This window comes from Bos grunniens, chromosome 6, assembly GCF_055505025.1.
Source record: "Bos grunniens cultivar Pamir isolate PY7600 chromosome 6, Bosgru_T2T1.0, whole genome shotgun sequence".
Classification (NCBI taxonomy): Eukaryota; Metazoa; Chordata; class Mammalia; order Artiodactyla; family Bovidae; genus Bos; species Bos grunniens.
Genome location: NC_141170.1, coordinates 59,364,196 through 59,385,645, shown reverse-complemented (window position 1 = coordinate 59,385,645; position 21,450 = coordinate 59,364,196). Strand labels below are relative to the sequence as shown.

Here is a 21,450-nt window from a genome sequence, read left to right as displayed (position 1 = left end):
ATGACTATAGCCAGGCGAAATGTTTAGAGCAGGTTTCAGAGAAAATATCAGTTGGTTTTAGATAATGTTACATTTGAATTGTTCATTAGATAGATCCAAGAGGAGAAAGCAAGTAGATTGTCAGAGTTCTCCAGATCTATGAGTCCTTGCCCTTGTGGAGCTTACGTTTTGCTGGAATATGGGTAATAAATAAAACAAGTGGATGAAACACATATACTATTTTAGAAGGTAAGTTATATGGAGAGAATTCAAGTAAGAAAAGAAGGGTAAGTGGTGTTGGACAACTGACTTCCTGAGAAGGTAACAATTGAGTAATGATAGGAAATACATCTTTTAGATACCTGGGATAATAGTAGTTTAGGTAGAAGGGACCAAATATAAAAGTTCTAAGATGGAGCATGACTGATGTTTGAAGGACAAGGAGATGAAGTATGGCTCGAGTGACATGAGCAAGGGAAAGAGGAATAGGGATGACTGTACCCTTGTGGCTCAGACGGTAAAGCATCTGCCTGCAATGTGGGAGACCCGGGTTCGATTCCTGGGTCGGGAAGATCCCCTGGAGAAGGAAATGGCAATCCACTCCAGCACTCTTGCCTGGAAAATCCCATGGATGGAGGAAGGAGCCTGATAGGCTACAGTCTATGGGGTCGCAAAGAGTTGGACACGACTGAGCGACTTCACTTCACTATAGGCCATTTTAAGGGTTCTGATTTTTATCCTGAGTGTAATGGGAAGCTGGTGGATAGTTTAGCAGAAGAGAGGTGTGATCTGACCTGTGGTTTAACTGAGTCACTCTAGTTATTGTGCTCAGTAGATCGAAGGGGCAAGGATGGAAGCAAGGAGGTTAAGGGACTTTTATACTAATCCAGGCAAGGCTGTGGTAGCCATGGAAATGGTGAGGAATGATCATATTCTGGATACATTTTGAGGGTTGCATTGACAAAATTGGCTTACTAATTGGATGTGGGATGAGAGGAGTCAAGAATTATTCCAAGATTTTTGACCTGAGCAGTTGGAAGGATAGAGTTGCCTTAATTGAGATGGGAAAGACTAGGAAGAACAAGTGTGAAGTATGTGATAAGGAGCTCAGTTTTGGACATGTGAAGTTTATGATGCCTATTAGACATCCAAATAAGTGTTCATTAGGCATCCTCATTATGAATACTGTGTTGTTGTTTTTTTAAATGAAGTAATTGTGCTGAAGTAGTGTACTCACCATTCTGAAACTATATTACATTTGTTAATATCTTAATTTTTAACATGTTCAATCCTGAAAAACTTGAATATTTTGGAGAGGGAAATTGTGTGACTGCTCTTGGGCTTTGCTGCCCACCAGAGTTGATGGTACTTTCTTAGAGTTGAATAAAGATGTCATTCCAATTTTAGATCTGGAACTATAACTATAGTCTGAGTGTTTCAACTTGCTTTCTATTTTAGGTCCTTTTACTACTGGATTGTGCAAGATATTTAACCCTATTTTCTTTGAGGTATGACTTAAATATCAAACATCTTAAATAAGAAAAGGGAGACATTTTAGTTTTGGAAGTCAGAATGCCAAGGAGAAGGAAAAATCTTGGGGGAAATCCTTTTCGGAAGACCACAAACTCTAAGGAAGTTGTATCCAGTGTTACTAGTCATGAGGAGCCAACCACTACTCTTCCTTCCGTGTATGAGACAAAGGTTGATCAGGAAGAACTCTTCACCAGTGTCTCAGAGATGTTTTCTGATCTGGATCCTGATGTAGTGTATTTGATGCTTTCTGAATGTGATTTCAAAGGTGAGAAAAGTTTAGTTTGAACCCTTTGCATTTTATAAAAAGGTTTTATGTACTATGCCATGACCAGTAGTAATACAGAAAATGACTACGTTATTTCTATTTTGTTCATTACTTTTTGAAAATCTGCTGTGGGTAAGGTACTAAGTTTAGTATTATGAGGCATGTAAAGAATAAAACATCGTTTCTTCTTTCAAGAAATGTATAGTTCTAGGTATAAGATGTATGTGTAGATTTCATCTTTTATGTTTTATTTCTTTTTATCTTCCCTCTCGAAAAGGTTGGCACTATTGACATTTTGGACCAGATAATTCTTTGTTGTGAGTGTCTTTCCTGGGCATCATAGGATGTTCAGCAACATCTCTGGCTTGTACCCATTAGATCCCAGTGGCACATCCCCTGCCCCACCCCTGCAGTTGTAACAATTAAAAATACCTCTGTATATCATCTTATGTTCCCTGAGGGGCAAAATCATTCCCAGTTGAGAGCCGTTGACCTGGAGTACTCTATGAAGAGAGGGATTTAAAAAACTGTTTTGTTGTACTGCTGTATCTCCAGCCCCTAAATACCAAATGACTTGCTCGGACCTCAGTAAATACTTATTGAGTGAAAAGGTAATTATAATTATGGAAATGAGAGCTGATTAAGCGTTGAGGCTAATAGACCAGTGTGATTTAAAATTGGCTTTAGGTTGATTTTCCAGCTCTACCTCTTAACTTCTCTGGGTTTCAGTTTTCTTATCTGTTAAAGAGAAAAATAATAGTATGTACCTCATAGGACTTTTTCTTTTTTTTCCCAGTAAGGATTGAGTTTTTGTTTTGTTCTGATAAAGTCTTCAGTGCAGTAAATTATTAATGACTTGTAATAAATTGTTTAGATGTATGTTTGCAGACAGGGGAAACTGTCAAATTTAAATGGATGAGTAAGTTAAATATTGATGTTTAATATTGCTATTGGCCATGATTAGTATAAGTAAAATTATTCTAGGTTTGGGGAATTTTGGTAATGGGGTAAACTTCAAATTTTTTTTTTTTACATTCCACAGTCTATGATGTGAGCCTATCTTATCTATCCTTTTATGTATGCAGAAAACCAGCTTTCAGCAGTCTACATGATGCTCAGAAATAATAGTGTTTACAATTTTATTTGTGGCTTCAACATATATTTCCTAATTTTGGTGTGTTTAAAATTTATTTTTGCACGTAGACTAGTAACAATGAAGAAGTACAAGGAAAATATCAGTATGTTACCCTTACATCCTAACAAAAAACATTTTTCTTTTCCAGGATCTTCTCTATACCTCCTTCATAAATACTGATGTTTTGAGTAGTTTGAATAATAACATTTATGACATTGTATATTCTACTTTTAAAACTTAACCTAATATAAGTATTTTTTTCAGTTGGCCGCAGTCTTTATATTTTTTAATAGCTTTCTAATATTCTGTTGGGTTATTCTGTTGGGTTATTATGCTCTAATTTATTTAATTATAGCTATGTTTTACATGAATAATTAATATTGCAAAGAACATCTTGGTATGAATAACCTTTTCCGTCTTTTGGCTTTTTCCCGATTCCGAAGTTTTATTTTCTTCTGTCACAGGGTAAGGACAGTTTTTGGCTCTTGGAAACATTTGCTGAATTGCCTACTAAAGAGGTGTGGCATATGGTTACCAGGGGTGAAAGCGGGGGATGGATAAATTCGGAGACTGAGATTGACATATACACACTACTACATACAAAGTAGATAACTAATAAAGACCTACTGTATAGCACAGGGAACTCTTCTCAATACTCTAATGACCTGTATTGGAAAAGAATTAAAATACAGAGTGGATATATGTATATATATAACTGATGCACTTTGCTGTACAGCAAAAACTATAACCCAACATTGTAAATCAACTATACTATACTCCAATAAAAATTAATTAAAAAATAAATTTACCTTATAAAATAAATGTGCCAATTGTAATGACACTAGCACTGTATAAGGGTTTCATTACAGCCTTATCAACATTGAGTGGTATTCTTTTAAGATTTTAGGAATAAGATTTTACCTTTTCTTTAATGGTTTTTTTTTTTTTTTAGATAAAGAGAAATGTTAACATTTTTATATATGATTGTTTATTAGTTCTTGTATTGTGTGAATTGTTCGTGTGTTTTTCATTGTTTTATACCATTGTTTTAATTTTTCTCAACACTGTAAAAACTTCTGTGTTTTATGTATATAGTTTGATCTTTTACTTCTTTTTACATATACTGTTTTTCATTATATACACATTAATTTTTTTGGTTGATCTTTTGTGATTTTTCTATCATGTAGTTTTTTCTTAGAAATTCTTCTTATATTTGCTCCCCCCGCCCCGCCTTTTTTTTCCCCCCCTTTTTTCCATGTTTATTGCTATAGTCTTCTAACCGGTCTCTCTGCCAGGCTTGCCCCCTCCAATCCCTCTTTGTTTTTCTTCTTAAGGGAACACTAATTGGGTGCTTACTAGGTGCCAGTCCTTGTGCACAGCCCTTTTTCATGGATTATCTCATTTAATCCTCACAACAACCCTATGAGGTAGGTACTTTTGTTATCCACACATTGCAAATGAGAAAATCAAGGCTTAGGAAAGTTAACTAACTTGTTCAAAGTGTTCATGCCAGCAAGTAGGGATTTAAATGTCATTCTGATTCCTGACCAGAGCTTTTACCTACTGTGCTGTGCTGTTTCCACATTTATCTTCCTTAAGTTAATACACAAAAATAATATGAAAAAGCCTCAGATTTCAGATGCTTAACAATTCTAATTTCTCTATATTTATGTTGTAATGGAGGGAGCTCAGCATTGGAGTCGACACACCAGTCCTGACTTTGTCACTTATTATCTGTGTGACGTGGGCTAAGTTAATATACTTTCTAAACTTCATTTTCTTCATCTCTGTGCTGGGAATACTATAGCTTGTAGTATAATTTGAAGATTCATTGAGACAACAAAACATCTAGCCCAAATGCTATGACAGGTAGTTTCCCTTCAAGTTCCCTTGGAAAATAAAATTAGTATTTCTTACCATGAAATAGAGGACCCTTCCAATTTTACTTGATTTCCCTTTCCAGTTTTATCTCCTTCTCTTATCTGCCATATTACTGTGTACTCGCATTCCAACAAACTCAATAGCTTAAACATGCTGTGTGTTTTTAGGACTGGGTTTGCCTTTCCATTCTGTATTGACAAGTTTCTTTTTGATCTTCCAACTCCCAGTTTACATATCACCTCATGTGAAATCTTTCCTTACTTTCCTATAAGGCTGCTTAGGCATTTGTATATTATTAAGAGTGTGCAGTATTTAATCTATATTATACTATAATTGTCTTCTAACGTCTTCAGTTGCTTCCATTAGACTGCGAAAATCCTTCGAGTGTAGTAAAAACTATTATCTTGTTCATCCTTGTACAAAGTATGTCTGATATGTAGTACATGCTCATGCACATTTTTTGTGTTAAGTGAAATTCATAGTATGGACCATATAAGCAAATTAGATTTATTAGAATACTTATTAATAAATAAAATACTTCATACTTAAAACAGCATGTAGTAGGTAAGTATTTGTTGATTAGAGCAACTGGTTTTAGTATCTTTATAAACAACCCTAAAGTATACAGTTCCAGATATTTTTCTTTTACTCAATAAATTCATCAGAGAATATCTACTTGATGGCAGTTTATTGGCCTAGTTTATTACTGTTTGTCTGAAAGTAACAACATTGCATGTCTCCATTATTCAAATCTTTCACTATACAGAATTATATATTAGTAAAATGTTAAGTTAAAGATGACTTGAATATTTATAAATTTCTTGACATTTCATTCAATGTAAAGTCAGTATAATTTTATGTGAATTTTAATTAAATCATGTTTTACTGTTTTCAATCCATATAGGTATATTTTATTGTTGTTATTGTTGTTCTTATTGTTGTACAGTTGAAAATGCCATGGATTGTCTATTAGAATTATCAGCCACTGATGCTAAGATAGAAGAATCGTCTTCAACAAACTTCGTTGCTTCTGAGAAACAAGTAAATGCAGTGAAATGTGAAATAATGGAAAAATGTCCTCCAAAAGAAGAGAGTGAAGATTCAAAAATGGATTCATTTTTGGACATGCAGCTAACTGAAGATTTAGATTCTTTAATACAAAATGCTTTTGAGAAATTGAACTCTTCTCCTGATAACCAAGCATACTCATTTTTGCCTTTGCAAGATGTTAATAATTTTAGTGACCCGAGTTCATTTGTAAGTTCAGATTCAAGTAATATGACTCCCATTCTTTCTACCCAAAATATGGATTTGAACAATGAAAATTTAGAGCTTTCTGTCTCTGCATTAAGTTCAAATTCCTTAACTTCACATTCAGTTTCAAATGGGTCCAAAAGTTTTACAAAAGATAACACAGTGGCATTGGAAGATTCTCTTCTCAGTAGTTCTTTAAATGCAGATAATGACACTTTGATGGATGGCAGCAACCAAATTCAGAAAGAGCTTTCGGAATCTGAGTGTGTTAAGACTCAGTTCTCTCAAGCCCCTGTAGATTTGGATGCTAATGAGCTTCAGGCTCCTCTAAACCTTGCTGTCCAAAATCCAGGGATTGGTTTAATAGGTACAGGTGGAGATCAGAAGTCCACGTCTGTCCCTGATGTTTTTGTACCTTCTGAAGAATTCAGTTTCCAGCCACACAAACATACTGAACTGCCACCAAAGGGGAAGGATGTGAATTACTGCCCAGTACTAACCCCTCTCCCTCTACTGCTGCCTCCTCCCCCACCTCCACCAATGTGGAATCCAATGATTCCTGCTTTTGACCTCTTTCAAGCCAACCATGGCTTTGTGGCTCCTGTTGTAACCACAGCTGCGCACTGGAGGCCTGTCAACTATGCGTTTCCACCCCCAGTGATTTCTCATGCTTCCCCCACAAAGGTGTGGAGAAGCAAAGAGGGAGCGAGTGCTTACCAGGTACAAGAAGCTCCAGTTTCTCAGGCTGTAAGAAAGAAGACATCATCTTATGTTGGACTAGTTCTCGTTCTTCTCAGAGGCCTTCCAGGATCAGGAAAATCTTTTCTGGCAAGGTATGAGGTTTAATTGAGTTTAAAAAATGAGTGTAATGTGTGAACTTGAATATTTATAATAGCTTGACTATGTGAGATGTTTTTACTTCATAGAGATGTTTACTAATTTTTTTAACTTTGTAGCTAATAGCACTGTTTTCTCCAGAAGTTTTTATTGAATTTTTTTGTCTTAGAATATCATTTTGAGAGACAGAATAGAAGAAAAAAATTAAAGGTGGTTTCAAGATTGTGAGCTTGTAAAATCAAAAGAAATAAGTTCGTGTGGAAGAGAACTAATTTGAGTGGGAGAAAGATAAATTCAGCTTTGATTATATAGATAAAGGGCCATAATTGATTTTGAATTCAAGAAAGTCTTGACAAGAATTCTGCTGGTAGTTGGAAATTTGGAATTGTAGCATGTTGTTAAATAAGGTTTAGAAATGTATAATATGAAGGAAGAGAACATAGGATGAACCATTGGTAATCAGAGAACTTCAAATTTTCAGTGATTTTTTTTTTTTCCTTGCAAAATGTGGTACCCTCAGTACCACATATATCTCATATATCCCATCTGTGTGCTTTTTGTAGTTAAGATACGTTGTGGATGTCTTGGTCTCAGAGACCAGAGTCAGGGATAGAGGCAACTTCGTTATACTTTCAGTGATACTTGTTAAAAGGTGTTGTTTTCAAAGTTCTTTCAATCCTCTTCTTTAAATTCCAGAATATTTACATCTAATTTATTTTTTTTGCCAATTTTTCCCTTTTCCTTCTAAGTTTTATCTATTTTCTCTCATGGTTTGCTGTTCTCAGCTGAGTCTTTTCTATTTTATCCTAGGTGTATCTAGTCTTTGGGAACACTCATGTATACCTTGATAAGCTCATTTTCGGTTGTTTTTTTAATGTCCTTTCTTAGTCTGGATTTATCTTCCAATAAATTTCCACATATTCTACTCATATATTTATAAATATATTCTTCTATAGACATAGGCTTTCTCTTTGATTTAATGACCACAAGAATAGGAAATAATATTATAGATACTACAGTCAGTTATGATACTTCATTTTGTGAAAGATTGAAACAAAAGAGGGTACCTTAAAAGGTAATAGAGCTGTGACACAGGTTTGAAGAAGTAGGTTTCAGAGTCCTCAGAGCCAGAAGCAGCTACGGTTAGAGATTAGGAAGAGAAAGAAATGCTTGTCACAAAGTTGGAGCTTGCTAAAATTTGAATGAAAAGAGAGAAGTAACTGGGAAGTGCAGAGATAGGTAGCTGAAGTTTCTCAGAGAGAGTGGTCCACAGTGTTAAGCTGTTGTGTCCAAGGAAAATTAAAGATGAAAAAAGACTTTCAGAGTTATTGGAAAGAAGGCTACGAATGGCTATCTTGAAAAATACTTTTGTTGCCCTGGAAAGGTGGAAGACCTTAAGACCTTAAAAAAGCATTTATACTAAAGCAGTTAAGGAGAGAAGTTGGGTAACAGTTGAAAAGGGATCTTTAAAGTGTGGTTAAAAATTTAAAAGATAGCTGAGATAGATGTGAAGTGTCAGAGGGGAAAGCTTAGAGGTAAAAGAGAAGATAAATGAAGGAGTCTCAGAAAGTGAGATCAAGTGAGCATTCACTACAATGTAAGCTTCATGAATACAATTTACTGATGGATGCTCAGGGATTAAAACAGCACCTCTTTCTCTTAAAGTGAGAGTGAAAGTAGCTCAGTCATGTCCAACTCTGTGACCCCATAGATTATAGAGTCCATGGAATTCTCCAGGCCAGAATACTGCAGTGGGTAGCCTTTCCCTTCTCCAGGGGATCTTACCAACCCAGGAATCAAACAGGGGTCTCCTGCATTGCAGGCGGTTTCTTTACCAACTGAGCTATCAGGGAATCCTATTTTTGCTTAATAGATACTAATAAAAATCAAATTCAAAAGATATATTTCAATATGAGAAAAGAATCTTTAAGAGTGGATATATATATATATATATGCATAACTGAGTCACTTTGTTGTACACCTGAAACTAATACAACATTGTAAGTAAATTATACTCCAATACAATAAAATTAATAAAATAAAATAGGTTTTTATTGGCATATAGCTGTTTTACAATTTTGTGTTAGTTTCTTCTGTACAGCAAAGTGGTCATCAGTTGCACATATACATATATGTCAAGAGGGTAGCACTGTTATGTCTCTGTGGATTCTCTTTGCTTATTTTTTACATGTATCTCAGTTATATAGAAGATAAATTCCAGAGTCAAGAAAGAGAGATGGGGTACTTTCCTGATGGTCCAGTAGTTAAGACTTCACGCTTTGGATTCTGTCTCTGGTTGGTAAGCTAAGATCCTGCAAGCTAATGTGGCCAAAAGAAAGAGAGGAGTCAGAAAACCCCTATAAAACTATCTTATCTTTGTATTATTTATTAAAATTTTTTTAAATTAAATGTATTTTTGGCTGCATTGGGTCTTCACTGCTGTACGCTGGCTTTCTCTAGCTGCAGTGCACGGGGGCCACTCTCTAATTGTGGTGCATGGGCTTCTCATTGCAGTGACTTCTTATTGCAGAGCATGGGCCCTAGGGCCTTGGGACTTCGGTAGTTGTGGCACATGGGCTTAGTTGCCCTGCAGCACATGGAATCTTCCTGGACCAGACCAAGGACTGAACCCAAGTCCCCTGCATTGACAGGTGGATTCTTAACCACTGGACCACCAGAGAAGTCCTTAACTTTGTATAATTGAGCTGATTAAATGAATAGTCTAAGAGTTTCCTCTACTTTTAAAGTAGAATTAAATATCAAGGTACTTGCCTACCTGGAAGTGACCTTCAGCATAGAGCGGGTAAGGTAGATCTGTGTTTATCAAGTGGCCAGATGAGGGAGATGCATGTGATTGATAAGAATTTTGAAGCATTGTTAGTTACTGGTTTTCTTGATATTTAAAATTGTGTTAACCTTCATACCTTTATAGTAAGGACAAAGGACTTCATAATATATTTTAAAAGTTTCCGAAATAATAATTTACGTAAAGCAAAGTAGACTTGCCTCGGTTTTCTTGGGAGTCAGACTTCTGCTTAGAGATTTTCAATGTGATTTGTTTGAGAAATAAAGTATCTTTATTCTTTTAAATAATGATACTTGAATTTTTAATTTGGATTATGACCTTGCAAAAATCAGGAGAGAGAATTTAGAAGAATAATTAATGAAAATAATTACATTTATCATTCACAGGACTTTGCAAGAGGATAATCCAAGTGGAGTTATTCTTAGTACTGATGATTATTTTTACATAAATGGACAATACCAGTTTGATGTAAGATACTTAGGAGAAGCACATGAATGGAACCAGAATCGTGGTAAGGATAGACGTCAAGTGATGGGTAATATTAAGAGCAATATAAAGGAAAAAATCCACCAGGTGTTTTTATTTTGAGTGACATACAACTTTTAAGTTGTAATTAACTTTCATTCTAAATTATAACTATATAATATAGATAAAATTATAACTATAGCAATTCTTATTACATAATAAGTGGAGGAGGTAGTCTCGTAGATCTGTGATGAGGATTAAATGAGTTAATTTTTGTAAAATAGCTTAGAACATTGCCTGAAATGTTTAAGTTTTATTTAGTCAATGGAGATCTTGTCAGAAGTAAGTCAGATTTTCTACATTGGTCTGGAAATAGCTCAAGATGGTTACAGTTGTCTGGCATGCTCTGGTCCCAGTTTCCTAAAATAGAATTTGCATTGTTAACCATTAGTCTTCCCTGCTGCTGCTGTTGCTAAGTCGTTTCAGTCGTGTCCGACTTTGTGCGACGCCCACAGACGGCAGCCCACCAGGCTCCCCCATTCCTGGGATTCTCTAGGCAAGAATACTGGAGTGGGTCGCCATTTCCTTCTCCAATGCATGAAAGTGAAAAGTCAAAGTGAAGTCACTCAGTCGTGTCCGACTCTTATAGACCCCATGGACTGCAGCCTTCCAGGCTCCTCCGTCCATGGGATTTTCCAGGCAAGTGTACTGGAGTGGGGTGCCATTGCCTTCTCCACCAGTCTTCCCTAGATTGGCCTAATTTTTGTAGAGGATTGTGTGAGAGTGGAAAATGACTTCCCTCAAACTAAACCTGCAGGAAGGTTATTGGTAAAACCTCAATTTTCTTATTAGTGCAACTATTCACTGAAGATGATTTTATCATGAAATGTTTAGTTATGAATAGTTTGAATTTTATATGGGAAATTCTTGTTAAGACGTATAGACAGTATTTTACTTAGCCTTTCTTTTGTGATACATGCACTTTGAAGGCTATTCTTGAGTTTGTCATCTTTAGACATGGTTAAATTTTTCTATATTCTTTCTTGAACTAAATATTAAAGTAAAAATCAGGAATATGAAAATACCAACACAAAAATAAAAAACAGTCTGATGTGATCAAGTGCAGTCTTGGATTTGCCAGTTACCAGCTGTGTGCTCTTAAGCAAGTTATTTGTAGTCTCCAGGATCCTGTGTCCTCATCTGTAAAAGAGTTTAATAGTACTAATCCCCTAGATTTCTTATAAAGGTTAAATGAGAATGAAGAGTGCTTATCAGTAGTTCAACTTGCCTTTCTGTAACAACAACTGCAGCAATAATAATTTGAAATTAATTGGCAGAACTTTTTAAAAAAGCTTTATTGAGTGAGATAAGAGTCAGATAGTTTTAAACATATTCCTTGTTGTACAACCATCACCACAATCAAATTTAGAACATTTTTATCACTTCAGAAAGACCACATACCCATTAGCAGTCCCTCCTCATTTCTCCTTAACTCTCTCCCAACCCCAGGCAACCACTACTTCACTTTCTATAGGTTTATCTATTCTCGACATTTTATCCAAGTAGACTCATATAATATGTGGTCTTTTGTGAATGGTTTTTTTTCACTTAGCATAATGTTTTCAAGGTTCATCTGTGTTGTAGAAAGTATCAGTAATTTATTCTTTTTTATGGCTGAATAATATTCCATTATGTGGATATGCCACATTTCATTTATCCATTCATTAGTTGATGGATATTTGTATTGTTTTCATTTTTTGGCTATTATGAATAATGTTGCTATGAACATACCTGTCTATGTTTTACCTTTCTAGGAACTGTCAAGCTATTTTCCAAAGCAAGAGCACCATTTTACATTCTCAGTAGCAGTATATGAGAGTTCCAACTTTTCTTCATCTTTACTAACACTTGTCTTTTTTTTTTTTTAAATTAAAAAACTTTTTTTAATCTGATCTTTTGGACTATGGCTGTCCTAATGATGGGTGTTAAGTGGTATCTCATTGTGGTTTTGATTTGCATTTCCCTGATCGCTTTTTGTCTGTTTATTGGCTACTTGTTTATCTCCTTTGGAGAGCTTTCTATTTAGATCTTTTGCCATTTTTAAATTGGATTATTGTCTTTTTATTGGTTTTAATGAAAACTTCCCCCCTATTTATGCTGTCTATACATTTAATATACACATCAAATTTAGACCAGTTTTTATTTAATTTCTGATTATAATTTTAGTATTTAGGATTTATTATTCAGCATTTTCCTGTACTTTAGTTTTTCATATACTCAAAATAGTATTTAGAAGTAGTGGTGGTTTAGTTGCTAAGTCGTGTCTGACTCTTGTGACCCTGTGGACTGTGGCCCGTCAGGCTCCTCTGTCCATGGGATTTTCCAGGCAAGAATACTGGAGTGGGTTGCCATTTCCTTCTTCAGCGTATTTAGAAGTAGAATTGTGAGTAAAATTAGCACATATCTATGATTTTCAAATTATGAAATTTCAAATCTAATCAATAAGATTAGATTTTTTAAAACATAGTTATTAAAAGTGATTTCTCATTTTCTGTTTTTCAGCAAAAGAAGCATTTGAGAAGAAGGTGTCTCCTGTAATAATAGATAATACAAACCTACAGGCATGGGAAATGAAACCATATGTTGCTTTGGTTTGTACCATAAATTGTCATAAGTCTTTAATAATGGGTTTGGAATTTTGGGGGGATACTAATACTTAAGTGAATTCAAGCAAACAGTCCTGACTTTTTAGTAAGTTAGCATTCATTCATTTACTAAAAAGCTGACTTGGGCACTCTTCTTTCATGGCACCCTGGCTTATTTCTGTTATAGCACTAAGTACATTGTTTTTATCAGTAGGTCATGAGTTGACAAATTTTTGTCTAGAAAACACCAGATAGTCAATATTTTAGGTTTTACAGGCCGCAGTCTGTTGCATATTCTTTTTAAACAATCCTTTAAACATAAAAAATATATATATATATATTTATATTTATATATCCTTAGTTCCTAATCTGTTCAAATATTGGCTGATGGGCTGAATTTGGCTTTAAGCCATCTATTTTTCTTGAGGGTAGGGCTGTTGTTTTATTCATCATTGAATCTACAAAGTATAGCACTGGCATATACTAAATATATATTTGTTGAGTAAATTGATGAGTGAAGCTTTTGTGAGTATGTGTATTATTTGTTTTATTCTCCCAAGATTAGCACATGTCTGGCACATTGAAGCTCAGCTTGTTTCTTTAGTTAATGAATGTTATACTTGCTATTCTGTATTTTTAACACATCCAGCTTATACCCCCTTTACTGTGCCTAGTGTGTTTGTACTGTTTTGAAGGTGTGATTCTTTACTTTGCTAAAGAAAATTATGTTTCCTTTGAAAGCAAGTGAGATTTTACTTCTGTGCAGCGTGGTAGAGGAAACAGACTTCTTTGAGGCTGAAATTCAGTTTGCTTTCTGGCCTTAGGAGTTCCTAATTTCTAGACTAATATGTTTACCACAGGGACGTGCTTTCCCCTTAACTTTACTTGACTCCTCTGTAGGTTTTTCTTAGCTTCCTGCTGTCATCTTAGAAAATTTTTAACACTTTATTTTCCTATGTAGTAAATAAAGAAGCCCCCAAATTATATGTTTCTGATTTTTATTTAGGCTTCAGCCTTCTATAATGTTATCTTTTCCCTTATTTATTATATAACAATTAAAAATGTAAATCCTTTTTTCCAATACTGATTCCTTGACTCTTTTCAACTCTACTTAGAAATATAAAGGACTCCTGTTTATCTTAGATGCCAAATGCTTTTGTCTTCATAAAGAAGTAGATGCAGGAATTACTGTAGAGGAGAGGATCACCTTTTGCTTCTTTTGTTATTAAGATAATGAAAGTGTAGAAGAGTGGGATAGATTGGAGATAATAGTCTATTACTGTCTTGACTGTCATTCACAAAAGTAGCTAAAATAGTAAGTTAGGGATAAATAGGGAGCAGTCAAGTAGCTTAGTTTCTACTGGCTAAACATAAATATGTGTGTGTGTGTATGTGCACACACACACATAAAATATATGGCAAAGTAGTATTTTCCCTTGTGGACTATCATATAGGTTGACCTAAGTCAGAATCCTCTTAAGTAATATAATTTATTGTTAAGATTTGTCCATTGATAATGGGAGTTGAAAAAGTCTTTAAATGCTTAGTCTCTTTTTCTCTGTGTGTATGTGTGCATTTAAAATTAATTTGATTCTAAGAGTTAAATATACCCCTTTAGGTAATTAGAGACCTGGACTATTGCCAGCCATTGAATAAGTTATAGAAATTTGGTGCTGAGGTGAGGAGATGGAAGTGAGCAGGCTCATTACAGGGTATTATGTCACTACTACCTTGGTGTCTGGGTTGATCTTTGAACTTTTCTGTCAGAATGACAGAAAATAGCAATGACCACTATTGACATCTTGTCATAAAACTGAGGGGATCAATAGTGGGAGGTGAGGTCAGAGATGTAATGGTGGTTAGGGAGATGGCAGGGCAGACTTATGTAAGGGCTTATGCCTAGGTCTCTGTGAGGACTTAGGATTTTACCTTGAGTAACATGGAAGATACATTAGTCTGCTCAGGTTGCCATAAAGATTACCATAGACTAGATAGCTTAAACAAGAGGAATTTTATTTTCTCACAATTTTGGAAACTAGATGTCCCAGATCAAGGTCCAGGAGGATCAAGTTCTGTTGAGAGTTCTCTTCTTGCTGTGTTCTCACATGGTAGAGAGAACAAGTTCTCTGGTGTCTCTTCTTACAGGGACACTAGTGCCCTAAACTTTTGACTTCATTTAACCCTAATTACTTCCATAAAGGTCCTGTCTCCAAACGCAGTCACATGGTGGAATGGGAGTTTCCACATAAAAGATTTGAGAGAATAAATTCATTAGTTCATAACAGGGTTTTGAGCAGAGTAGTGACATGATCTGACTGTTAAAAGAATCACTGTAGGGCAGTGTTGAGAATAGACTTGGGAGTGGGGGAGAATGGAAGCAGGAAGGAGACTTGTTAAAGGGCTTTCGTGGTAGTTAAAGAGATGACATGGTTCAGACCAACATGGGAGCAGTGAAGGTCATAGTGAGTAGAGATTAAATTCTGGATATATTTTTAAAGTAGAGCCAGTTGAATTTCTTATTGGATTGATACGGATGTGAAAGAGAGGCATTAAGTATGGCATCAAGTTGGGTTTTGGCCTGTGTAACTGAAGATTGACATCAGTTGAGATGGAAAAAGTTCAGGTAGAATAGTTTCTCTCTCTTTTTTTATTTGGCATTGCTGTGCCAAAATACTAGAGTTTTGAAAAATAGTTTCTCAGTAGCTGTCATTGGGAATTCCATGATTCCCTGGCAGACCAGTAGTTAGGACTTTATGCTTTCACTGCCGAGGGTGCCTGTTTAATCCCTGGTTGGGAAACTAAGATTCCCTCAAGCTGTGCAGTGTGGCCAAAAAAAAAAAAAAGAATGCGTTGTCATTTAAAATAGTTTTAAAATTATAAAAGTCATGTATGTATTCTGATAGGTATTCAAGCCATAAAAAAGAAAGCCTAAAGTCCTATTCCCTTGAGGTAGATACTTTTCATAGTATTTTTGAGACTCCTTCCAGAAGTTTTCTATACATATGCAGATTATCTTTTTTTATTCTAGTGAAAATTCTGTATCTTACTTTCTTAACAATTTACATTAAGAACATTTTCTCATTAACAGAGGATTTTAAAAGCCATTGTATGTATTTTCATTGTATGATTATATCCTCCTTTATTTAGCCAGTTCCATATTAATAGACACTGTGTTGTGTGTATTCTTTTGCTATTACAAATAATGATGAACTAGATATTCTGCTGTGTATATAATTTTGCACTCTGACATAAGTTTTTATCAGTAGCATAAATTTCTAGAAGTTTGTTGTTGGATCAGAGAGACTTCATCTTGCCTGGTAACACACTCATCAAGATAGATAATCTTTTATATTCTTTCAGTTTTAACATGCTGTGAATTTGGGGAAAATTTAATTTCATGGAAGTAATTATTTAAAAATGCATTTGTCTTTTTTGTATGTAGTCTCAAAAACATAAATATAAAGTCCTTTTCCGGGAACCGGATACATGGTGGAAATTCAAACCGAAGGAACTTGCAAGGTAAAACTTGGAGCTTATATAAAATGTTTTAGTTTTGTGAGAGTGAGAGAAAGTCCATCTAGATTATTTTCCTCTTGTAAATAATGAATAAAACAAAATGGATTAGATTGTGGCTTTGCCACTTAAAAATTGACAAAATTTTTATTGCCTGTAGGTTCTCTTTTTCAGTTTATGAAGAATTTGTATCTTTTTATTCTGAAATTGAGTTATTAAACAGAAAAATTCCAGTTGTGTTATATAGCCAGTACTTTGTTACTTATTAAAAATATAATGTCAGTATCTGAAACTAGAAGAGACTAGGGTTTGGCAAACCTGAACTATGTGCCATTGGAAGGAACAAATTGTGGTAGCTGCCTGGTGACTTACCGTGCTGGAGGGAAGGGAGAACATGTAAACAGAAAAGGTAGCAAATGTTAGCTGTTTGGGTTTTTCACTACTCACTCTGCTTTCCCCCACAAGATTATACTTTTTTCTTTAATTGTTTAATTTGGATGAAAATGTTACTCAGGACATGGACAGTGTATTTTGTTTTGTGCTTTGTATTCCCATAGAGATAGCCCTAAATTAATTTTGGTCAGGATATTTTCTTCTTGGTAATTTGAACTGATTTCAGTATTAACTGAAGGACAGCTTGTCTTCAGGATATTTACAACATTGTGCAACCATCACCACTATCTAATTAATGAATGTTTTCATCACCTCAAAAAGAAACCCTGTACCTGCTATTGCTAGTCACTCCCAGTTCCACTTTACCCCTTGGCAATCACTAATCTGCTTTTCTGTCTCTGTTAATTTGCCTGTTCTGAACATTTCATGTAAGTGGAATCATGTGTGAACTTTTGTGTCTGGCAGCTTCACTTAACATAATGTTTTCAAGGTTCACCCATGTTGTAGCATGAATCAGTATTTTATTCCTTTTTATTATCCTCTTGATACGTTACTAGATTTGGTTTTCTAATATTTTGTTTAGGATTTTTGCATCGGCATGAATGAGTGAGATTGACTTACAGTTTTTATTCTTTGCCCTGTCTTGCCTGGTTTTGGTATGATGGTTTTAGGTTCATAGAGTTAGTTGGGAAGTATTTTCTTTTTTTCTCTTTTCTGAGTTTATGTAAGTTTGAATGTTTGATAGGATTTACTTACGAAACTATCTGTATTGTGTGTTTTCTTTGTAAGAAGTTTCAATTGGAATTTGTCCATTATACCAAAGTTTTCAAATTTATTGACTTTTTATTAAGACGGTTGATATTCTCTTCAAGTTTAAATCTCTGCTACATCTATACTTAGTTCCCCTTTTTAATCCTAATATGTTTACATGTATTTTCTTTTTTTCTTGTTTATTCTCACTAGAGATCAGATTTTTTATTAGCATTTTCAAATAAACATCTCTGCTTTGTTGAGCTTTCTATTATACGTTTGTTTTATGTTTAATTCTTTTCTGCTTCTCTTTTATTCTAGTTTCTTTGCTTTAAAAAAAAACTATTTTGCTTTGTTTATTGTTATTTTTGTAAGGCTTGAACTGAAAGTTCAGGTTATTTTCTAGTATGAGCATTTAATGCTGTAAATTTCCTTACGTACCATGCTAGCTGCTCCTAGAATTTTACTGTGTAATATCTTCTTTTAATCATTTATTTTCTAGTTTGCATTACTGTTACTTTTATTCTTTAACCTTTGGGTTATTTAGAACTATATTTTGAATTTTTGAGTACATGGATATAAAATTTATCTTCTCAAAAAATTGATTTTCAACTTTACTTCAGTAGATAAGATTATGTGGTTTGTATCAAACTAATTCTCTGATATTTTTAAAGATGTGTTTTACTAGTTCATTATCAGTTTGTTATAATGTTCATATTTGCTTGATAAGAATGTATGATGGTTATAGTGTATTACTATATCATTAAATCATGCTTATTCATTTGCTCACATTATATATAACTTTTTTGAAAATTTTGCTTAATGAGTTAATCTTTAAGAGAGGGATGAGAAAAATCTACTGTGAGAGGTGTGTTGAAATCTTCCTCTACCACTATTATGTTGATTATAATAGTCTTTCCCTATAATTCTATTTTTTGTTTTAAATATACTAAGGATATTTTTTGAAGTCCATATAGTCTTAAGATCTTTGCATCACTCTAATGGAAGCTTTTATCTTTGTCCACTGGTTTTCTTTTATTAGTATTAATTTTTGTTATAAAATCTAATTGTCTAATATAAATAGAAATATACCAACTTTTTTTAGTTAGTATTTGAGTGTTATTAATTTTTCTATACTTTTCCTTTCAACCTTTCAGTATCTTTGTGTTTAGGTGTATCTCTTATGACCAGTATGGCTGGGTTTTAAAAAATTCACTCTGTCTTTAGCTTTTAACTGATATTTTAGTTTTTTTACAGTTATTTTGGTTATTCATATAATTGGTCTTATTTCTTACTGCCTCATTCTGTGTACTTTTTATTTATCTCACATTTTTTGTGATTGTTTTTTCCTATCACAGAAAATTAAATATTTGATTTTTTCCTCCTATCTTGCCTTACTTCGGATTTTTAAAAATTGAATGCAGATTTGCTTGCTCATTTTTTCCTTCTCTACTAGTTTGGAGATTACATATACTATTTTAAGTCTTTCAGTGGTTACATTAAAAGTTTTATCATGCAGACTTTTAAGTTAAACCATTTTCTTAGCCTTCCTCTTCCCACATACAAGAACTTTCAAACATATTAACTCTGATAATTAACCTCCCTTCCAGCTTACAGGCTCTGACTGTCTAGAATGTACAGGTAGTATTTGTTTTCACTCATTTAGTTATTGCTTTGTGCTTAATTTTTCTTTCATCATAGGCCTTTCATCTGAGAATTTTCTTCTGCCTGACATTCATCTTTTAGAATTTTCTTTACAATTTAGGCATGCTTTATGTCAAACTTTTTTTTTTTTAATCTGGAAGTTCTTTTATTGTGCTCATTCTTATAAGCTTTTGCTGAGTGTATATATTCTAGATTTACAGTTTCTGTTATTGATAACATTTAACTGTCTTCTGGATTCCATTACTATTATTGTCAAGTATAATTCTAATGGTTGTTTTCTTTGTAGATAATTCATTTATCAAATTTCTAGTTGCTTGTAATATGATTTCTATCTTTGGTGAATGACAATTTCAGTATTATGTTTCTAGTTGTGGATTTCTTATTTATCTTGCTTGGGATTTGTTGAACTTGTGAGATTAGGAGATTGTCTTTCATCAGTTCTGGAAAATTCTTAAACCATTTTTCTTTAAATTGTTTCTGTCCCACGTACTCTCTCTTCTCTTTCTGGGACTTGGATAGATACATACTAGACCTTTTGGTCTGTCCTCTATGTCTATGTCTCTTAACCTCTCTTTCATATTTTCTATCTCTTTGCTTCTTTGTGATCTGAAACCAGACAAGATGGAGGTATGTAAATATGAAAGCCAGATTTGCCCAGCTGGCAAATGCTGATACTAGCCCCAGGATCCAGACACTAAATACTTGGATCCAACCTGAGACAGGAGAGTTGCAATTGAGATGTTTTCGTTAAGATAAAACCCTTAAAGAACTAAAGCATACCATCTTGCCTCTTGGCAGATGCAACTCCTGTTGCTGTATGAATGAAAGCACTTTCAGTTTCAGGCCTAAGGATTCCCATATATTAGATTCAGCTAAGTATACGAGCTTATAAACAAAAACAAAGAAATAAACTACAATGAGTGAAAGCACAAATATAGCAGATTTCATATTTGGACATCCAGAAACTTCAAATAGGAATTTTTTTTTCTCTTCGCTTGAACTTAAGATGTATTAAAGTGTGTGTTTACTTTAATTTATATGGGATCCAATTTTATTGTAATAGGAGAGTCCTTTGGGACATTTTGTCTGCTGTACTGGTGTAAGTAAGAGCCTCTGAGTAGAAATTTTTTAGTCACTAGTTAGTAATTAACTAAAATGATGGCCATATTCTTATGAGTTGTTTTTTTTTTAATAGCACTTGTGAATAAGTTCTTTTAAAGTTATTAAGATTTGCTGGTTTTTTTCCAACTTGATAAAGGATATTTGGAAAAGATTGTGTGGCATGATTAAGAAAATAGTAATTTAGGACATCCTGAATAAAATGAAAATGAAAATTAAATAGTTTACATTGTGTCATAATAAACCAGTTTTGATATTTTTACATATTAGAAATGTTTTTTTTTTGACATTATATGAGCCGATTTTTTAAAAATACCATTACTGATGTTCCTCTTTCCCTTTTTTCCCCCTGGAATTTTTAGGCGTAATATTCACGGGATAAGCAAAGAAAAAATAACAAGAATGTTGGAACACTATCAACGTTTTGTTTCAGTGCCAATAATCATGAGTTCTTCAGTTCCAGAGAAAATCGAACGCATTGAATTGTGTGCATATTCTTGTGACAGAAGTACTAGGTAGGTTAAAGTCTCTATGTACCAAAGTTTAATTTAAAAACCTAATTTAAAAAGTGTGATAATTTCGAAGGAATTCCCTGGTGGTCCAATGGTTAGGACTCTGCTCTCACTGCTGTGGGCCCAGGTTTGATACCTGGTCAGGGAACTAGATCCCATAAGCCCAGAAAAAATAAAAAAAAAAAAAGATAATTTTGAAACTTCTAAAATCACTGCGAAATAACTGTAAAAATAAGTTAGGCATTTGTTGTTTATAAGGTTTAGGTATAGTTTTACGTAGAGCAGGATACTTATGGTTAGCAAGAGAAGTAAAAGTTTATGTGAGTGATGACATATGTGGGAGATTCATTGTCTTCTGATTTATGTAGGTCCATCTTTATGCTATGAATATTCCTGTCTTCTTTATTTAACTTGCTGCTATTGCAGTATTTATGTTACCTTATCTACCCCCTGTTGTTGTTTTGTAGTTACATTACTTCTTAATTCTCTTAGATATTAATAAAAATACTTTCAAACTATCATAAAAATGTATTACTCATGATTAAATAATACAAGTCACAGCCTTTGGAAGTTTGTAGTTCAGGATAGTACTGATTCTGTTAAAAAATATTTAGGGCACATAAACAATTGAATAAGTAGGTGAGGAAAGAAGAGCCTTAAATATGTAGAGAGGTCTGAATGCTCACATTTTTTGATGG

At 34.0% G+C, this 21,450-nt stretch overlaps 1 protein-coding gene across 5 annotated transcripts in view; it reads left to right on the top strand.

The window, feature by feature from the left end:
• Window positions 1–90: 90 nt before the first annotated feature.
• The window catches only part of N4BP2 (NEDD4 binding protein 2), a 58,863-nt gene continuing 37,503 nt past the window's right edge, over window positions 91–21,450 (top strand). For 4 of the 5 annotated variants that reach the window (XR_015165459.1, XM_086406066.1, XM_086406064.1 and 1 more), the window contains exons 1-7: window positions 91–228; window positions 1,438–1,777; window positions 5,740–6,880; window positions 10,077–10,201; window positions 12,718–12,806; window positions 16,243–16,319; window positions 20,603–20,755. Coding sequence is in view for 4 of the 5 variants with exons in the window: in XM_086406066.1 (XP_086262192.1) it covers window positions 1,552–1,777; window positions 5,740–6,880; window positions 10,077–10,201; window positions 12,718–12,806; window positions 16,243–16,319; window positions 20,603–20,755 (1,811 nt within the window). In the remaining variant the exon portion in view is untranslated. Of the gene's footprint in view, window positions 229–1,437; window positions 1,778–4,246; window positions 4,340–5,739; window positions 6,881–10,076; window positions 10,202–12,717; window positions 12,807–16,242; window positions 16,320–20,602; window positions 20,756–21,450 lie in introns of those variants that run through there. The other variant, XM_086406067.1, reaches the window with a different exon arrangement.